At 44.1% G+C, this 6,053-nt stretch overlaps 3 protein-coding genes across 3 annotated transcripts; 2 read left to right on the plus strand and 1 right to left on the minus strand.

The window, feature by feature from the left end:
• Positions 1–411: 411 nt before the first annotated feature.
• Positions 412–1,047, minus strand: LOC120896703. The gene is made up of 2 exons (XM_040301039.1): positions 722–1,047; positions 412–644 (listed from the first exon to the last, which is right to left on the minus strand). The coding sequence occupies exons 1-2, from the start codon at positions 932–934 to the stop codon at positions 477–479; spliced, it is 381 nt and encodes a 126-aa protein (XP_040156973.1). The 5' UTR covers positions 935–1,047; the 3' UTR covers positions 412–476.
• A 396-nt stretch (positions 1,048–1,443) lies between these two features.
• Positions 1,444–1,971, plus strand: LOC120896803. The gene is made up of 2 exons (XM_040301254.1): positions 1,444–1,672; positions 1,758–1,971. Exons 1-2 carry the CDS (start codon positions 1,469–1,471, stop codon positions 1,935–1,937), a joined length of 384 nt encoding a protein of 127 aa, XP_040157188.1. The 5' UTR covers positions 1,444–1,468; the 3' UTR covers positions 1,938–1,971.
• Positions 1,972–2,432: 461 nt separating this feature from the next.
• Positions 2,433–3,013, plus strand: LOC120897388. Its single transcript, XM_040302235.1, has 2 exons — positions 2,433–2,707; positions 2,806–3,013. The coding sequence occupies exons 1-2, from the start codon at positions 2,513–2,515 to the stop codon at positions 2,992–2,994; spliced, it is 384 nt and encodes a 127-aa protein (XP_040158169.1). The 5' UTR covers positions 2,433–2,512; the 3' UTR covers positions 2,995–3,013.
• The last annotated feature ends 3,040 nt before the right edge of the window (positions 3,014–6,053 follow it).

Here is a 6,053-nt window from a genome sequence, read left to right on the forward strand (position 1 = left end):
CAAGAAAAACATACCCTCTTACTACAAAAGAACGGTCGCTCTTTAAACTTAAAAACAATACTTACGATTGGTTGAGCGGAGGAAACGTATTTTCCAGCGAATTATTCATTGAATAAACGAAATATTCTGATTTTTTGTAGCTAATAGTAAATTCCCCAAACGTGTGATCGGCAAAGTAAGGCTTTGTGGCTCTTTGCTGTCTATATGCCGGCTCATTTTCTATCATGCATGTCATTCAACCATCATACATTTTGAACGATTTTTTTATCAATTGGAATCATTACGTGGAGCGCTTGGGGCATTTTAAAGGAATGTAATTCTTTTCGCAGCAACATTTGCCGATCACTGCCTCAGACCATACAAACCTTCAAATTTATAGTCATAATTGTAAGAATAATTCCAGTCAACTGGTTAAAAATTAGACAATAAATATTTATTAAAGTAATAAAACAATGCGCTCCTTCCGTACTGCTACATTACTTTACACAATAGTACTTCACTATAATGGCGTACGGCAAAATAGACTTTGCATTTATCTTAATTGTAACGGTCGTTGTTCCAATCTTGCCACTAGAAATATCGGCCGTAAATCCGTGCGTTGAGTACCTGTCCGCCGCCAGCGTAATAAAGTTGATGTTTTTAGCCTGCACATGGAACGAAAAATTATTCATTTATTAATGTTTTATTTCATTCATTTTCCTAAAAAAAAGAGATAACTCACCGCTGTCGGATTGGTGTACGACACGTCCTGCGGCATTACCGAGCCCTTCAGCAGCGTTTTGGAGTAGCACAAAATGTCGGCCGCATCTTTCGCGCCGAAAAAGTAGCTCTGCTTCGACGTGTTCACATCGCTCGACGTGTACAGGCCCCGGACATCCGGGCAGAGGACGACGATCAGTCCTGCGATCAGCACAAATCCCGCTGTTCGATGCATTCTGCTAGTGCGATCCGTTCTGTATGCCGGGCGGTGCGCCCAACCAAGTCGCTTTTATAAACTTCCAAGTCGTTACGTTTTGCTCTCCTGCGGTGTACCTGTAATTGAGGACAGCCTCATTGAGCCGACAGTTTAATGTCCTTTCCCCCCGACGAAAACAAAAACAAACCAAAAAACCGACCACTCCAAAAATTGGTTTAAATTTTTATCTCCTGTTTCTACCACTTTCTCACACGATCTTACCCAGAGAAAGTTACCTTTATTTCCTTCCAATCGTTTGTACGGCCGGGTTTGGAGAACGTTTCCGGATTTGCAAAGCGAAGGCACTTTTGGCTGCAGCCAAAAGTGGCAACGGACGTGAAATAAAATTTCACCTGCACCCCTTGCACCGAAATGCACTGATCCCAGCACATCCTTCCCTTTGCCGTGCTGCACCATCAGGCGCGGCGCGAAGGGATTCTATAAAAGTTACCGCTCCGTGCGGGACATGTTTCAGTTCCGTCGCTGGTTCGATAAACAAGGAAATCGATAAAAATGCATCCCACGTACCGGCTGAGTGCGTTCTGCCTGACCGTGATCCTGTGCAGCCTGGCGGCCCAAGGCACGGTGGGCTCGCTGCAGACAAATACCAACCCGGCGGTGAAGGAATTTGGTGTGGCGGACGCTAAGCTCGTGCTGTGCTTCGACAAGACGGTCTACGCGCTTAGCCGGAGCCCAACATCGTTGGCTCACATTACGGTAGGTTTGACCAACTGCATTGGATCGTCTTGAAAGTTGCGTCCAACATTACTGATCTATTCGTATTTGTAACACTTATTTTTAGGACAAAAACATCAACTACGTCAAGGTGGAAACGCTCAAACCAGGATACTATGGTGGCGTGAATGCTGAAATTACCGGCGGTGCCATCAAAAAGCCGAACATCGTCATTACACTCACCGAGGGTGGTAGAAGGAACATTTTCAAAAGTAACGTAAGGGTGCAAATGTACTGCGAAGCTTAAATTGCCATAATTTATTAAAAATTGAGTATCTACATATAAATGAAGAAATTAAGGTTTTTCTTATAATGATGACACATTTATTATTAGGCTGTATTAAATATTTTCATTTCGTTCTATAAGGATTTTGGTTTGGTTGGAATTGCTTGAAATAAATGTTTTGTTTACAAAACTGGGAAATATTACGTTACATTTTATGTGTTTTTTGTTTCATGGTACTGTTTCGCTCTCTCTCAAATCCGCGTGCAATAATACGCTGGACCTTCACCTTCGCACGGTGACCTCAAAACACTTTTATTGGCACGGACACTGGCGCGGACACTGCAAAAAGTAATAATAAAATGCTCCGTAACCGAGGCCACCCAATAATCCCCGAAAATCTCTCCCGCAAAACTCCCGCAAACGAACACGCTCAGCCAGCCAGCCTGGTTTAATGTTATCGATATAAAAACGAACCATCCCGCACCAGCACGGTTCAATCTCGTCGAAAGTGATCAGGAAGAAAGTCATTCCGCGTGCGTTCGTGACCGTGCATTACACCATTCTTCCGAAACTGCCCCAAAGCATCGACCGTAAGAATGGACCGTTGTTGCCTGTTTGTGATTTCTGGATTTCTGCTGATTGTCGCACTACACACGACCGGTGCGAGCTTGTTGAACACGAACCAGGATTTGGTGGTGCAGTTCGGAACGTACGATGCAAAGTTCCAGCAGTGCTTCTACCAGAAGCTTTACTCCGGCATGATCAGCCCGCAAAGTGTGACGTTTAACAATGTAAGTGGTTATAATTAGCGTAATCTAATGTGTTTTGTTGTCTGCTATGGAGTGAAATTCATCAATTTGATTTGCCTTGTTCTGTTCTCTCTGTTTAGCCGGCGGCGAAAGCGATCAAGTACGTTATTGTGGAATCGGATCAGAAGATTGATCTCGGCGGTATAGCGGCCTCGATCACGGCGGGCACGGTCGGTGACAGCAAGGCGATCACGGTGCAGGTAAACACCTCGCCGAACACGATCAAATTCCTGAACAATTTCACGGTGAAAATGTACTGCGAGAAATAAAGTAGTGTATGTAGTTCGTTATAGCATTTTCGTTTGTTTTATTTCCGATCCTTTGCGTTTGACCAAAGATCACTCTTTGCCATATAAAAAAAAACACAAACACAAAAAGATAATATTACCTTTCCTTATTTTTATTCTTATCTGTGAGAGTTTCTGTGAGACCTATCCGCTCCTATGATTCATTGCATTCAAAAAGCATATGAATTGCTGTCTTTGGTAATTTACGTTGGCTACAATTTGGATTATCCGCAATTCTTATTGTATGCTATTGGCATTTTTCTAGGTTGAATCCCACTAAGCTTCGATTAGTTGTACGAATTTCGTTTGCTGAAGTTTGACTTCCTGATACTATGACTTATTTTCCAAAAATTTGTTGAAAATATTTGAACCTTTTACCTTTCTTTGACATTTGTCGCTGTCACTTTTGTAGCGTCGTCGTGCCTTAAGTTTTTTTTTATGAATTTCGGATATCCACTTTGAAACTCTATTTAGCTACTTTGTCTACTTTTTGTTTCCCGAAATGTCTAGATGTCTTGGGATCCATCTAAATTTTTATAAGTGTGTTGTCCTCACACCTCATACTAGCATATCTTGTATTGAAGCGTCATAAGCATAAATCAGCAAATAATTGATATCGATAAAATTAACATAAAGCCGTCTCATTACGAAAAATAATATGCCCTTTTATTTGCATACTTTTTATTAACACGTTCCCATTGAATCTCCATTTCCTTCCACACCATTTGGTAAACAAAACTGCAATTACACGCTCGAATCGACTAAACAGTACATTTATGCTGCGATACAAACACTTCGCTGCCATTCTCCACTCGAGTTTCGATTCGAGGCCTACCAACCAACAATACCCTCGGCTTGCCCGTCGTGAACTATCCCACCGTCCGCTCGCCCGTGACAGGTGAATGGGTAGCGCCGCGAAGAAGTCATTTAGCGCTAAGATTGATTTCCCCCCCCCCCCCCTAGTCGGCCACTCGCACCCGCTACATTGTGGCCAAGGGCACCGACGCCAGCGCCGATTGTCTCAGTCAATCATTGGCGCATAATTCAGCCCGCTTCGAACTGCAGATCGATTTGGTGTCCGTTGCGGCGATCGTGATGCTATTATTTCGAGCGGATGGGAGGAAGTATGCGCGGGCAATTTGATGCTAAATCCTTCTCAAAACCCGCGCACTACCGGGCGGGTGGGAATTTATGTCTTCTTGTGTTCAAGCGGGGTACACGACTAGAAATGTGATTCGCGCTCACGACACCGTTGACGGTCGGTGCCGTCAGCGAGGAACATTATTAGACAAGCGGTGCCGTAAATTAAGCTACCGAGCCCTTGATGCATTGCTGGTGAGGCGAGTACGTGCACTGTGTATGTACGAGGGGTGCAAAATCCTTGAGATTGGTGTTAGAAAGGAAGTAGTGGTCCAGCAAAATAATTGTTTAAAATGTATGTATTCATTCTATAGTTTTTTATTAATATTAAAAGTATAATTTACGAGACAGTAAGCTTTCGAGTTTCTTCAAAGACTTCCACAAACCGCTTTCAAAAAAGGACAATAATAATCTCTACAAAAACCAACGTCTTAAGAATAAGCTGCCCCACCTCGGCCAACCAACCGATGCACAAACGCCCACCGGGACTCGAACTCGTGGGTTCCCTTTCCTTCCCAAGCTGCTCCCAAGCTACACCCGACCCAACAAGTCCAGGAAAAGAAATCCCCAAACCAAAGCTGGTGAGCAGGCACAGTGTTTCCAGCAGCCGTGTCCACAACAGCTTCACGCGAACACGGTCCAAACTGATTGTTTTTAATTATAAAAGTAATAAATATAAATGAGCCTCGCGCATTAATGGGGCGATCCAGGGCGAGGTATTTATGAAAACATGTGTCGTTCGTGCTGGAAACTGGAGCAACCTACTGGGTGATACGCGGGGGCTTCGAAGTCGACGCGAACAACCAGCCCGAACTGCCGAACCCGTTTGCTGACATCGGTGGGAAGAGCGTCCAGCCAAAAGGGAGTGGCCGCTGACCGTCTGTGTAAAGGGAGAGTGCGAAAGGAACTGTTCATGTTTTGATAATTTTCCCTCAGTTTCCTAGTTGTTTTGAAGTTCTCTTTTAAACAATTGTAAGACATTCAAAAAGAAACCAATCTTTATTTTTAGTTAATTATCAATTAATTGGTAATATTCAATATTTTGGTGTTAAGAACTTCAGGTTTATATACTTTTAAATTTATTCGACATGAAACAATTACTACTTTTATGTTTTAAGCTTATATTCAAAATACTTAGTGTAGCTTATTTACTCAACCTTGCACACCAATGTTTGCATTTCTTTTCTAATTTATTGTTATTCTACAATCGATGTTCAACCTTCTTTTTTTACTTCTGTGCTGTCCTCATACAATCCTCCCACTTTTCCTCACTTTTCGCAGCTCGGCTCAACTTCTCAGGCCAATGAATACAATTATGCTCTATCGAATCATGTTGTCAATTAAACCGCTCGGTACCAAAAAAGGCAAAAATAAATTAGCGTAAACCGATACAAAACACAAGAAAATTTAGATAAGAACCCCGTCGGGTCCCGGTCCCGGCAGCTCCCGCTCACCAGCTCAACGCTGCAACGACACAGGGCGTGCATAAATTAGTCACCAGCACGACTACGGTTTTGGGGGTGATCCCGAGAGGCAAACGGTGGCCGCAGCCGCGATCGGATCGTACATTCCATACGCCACTCCCACGACGAGCCGAGCAGCACAAACGGCAGACGGAGCGAAAGGAAATAAGGGCAGGAGCGAGTTCTGCCCCAACCTTTTTGGTGCAGCCGGGCTGAGAGAGACAGGGGCAAAATTGGAAAAAAGGAACCGGAAAGCAGGGTCTGCGTGTACAAAACCGTGTACACCGGTGTGCGCAGGGCCACCGATTCAGATTTGTCATTTGCCGTGGCCCGGTTTGCAGTGGGTGGGACAGTTTGTCGTTGCATACGACAGGGTGTCGCTGTTTTGCACATGCGAAGTGGGCCCGTTCGCTTCTCCGCCGTGGCCGTCGCCCTCCG

This window comes from Anopheles arabiensis, chromosome 2 (assembly GCF_016920715.1).
Source record: "Anopheles arabiensis isolate DONGOLA chromosome 2, AaraD3, whole genome shotgun sequence".
Taxonomy (NCBI): Eukaryota; Metazoa; Arthropoda; class Insecta; order Diptera; family Culicidae; genus Anopheles; species Anopheles arabiensis.

Excerpts from the sequence above, each read along its gene's own strand:
- LOC120896703 (XM_040301039.1), bottom strand. The coding sequence starts at position 934 with ATGCATCGAACAGCGGGATTTGTGCTGATCGCAGGACTGATCGTCGTC. Across the intron at positions 645-721 it reads CGTACACCAATCCGACAGCG|GCTAAAAACATCAACTTTAT; the intron begins GTGAGTTATCTC and ends TTCCATGTGCAG.
- LOC120897388 (XM_040302235.1), top strand. The coding sequence starts at position 2,513 with ATGGACCGTTGTTGCCTGTTTGTGATTTCTGGATTTCTGCTGATTGTC. Across the intron at positions 2,708-2,805 it reads AAAGTGTGACGTTTAACAAT|CCGGCGGCGAAAGCGATCAA; the intron begins GTAAGTGGTTAT and ends CTCTCTGTTTAG.
- LOC120896803 (XM_040301254.1), top strand. The coding sequence starts at position 1,469 with ATGCATCCCACGTACCGGCTGAGTGCGTTCTGCCTGACCGTGATCCTG. Across the intron at positions 1,673-1,757 it reads CATCGTTGGCTCACATTACG|GACAAAAACATCAACTACGT; the intron begins GTAGGTTTGACC and ends ACTTATTTTTAG.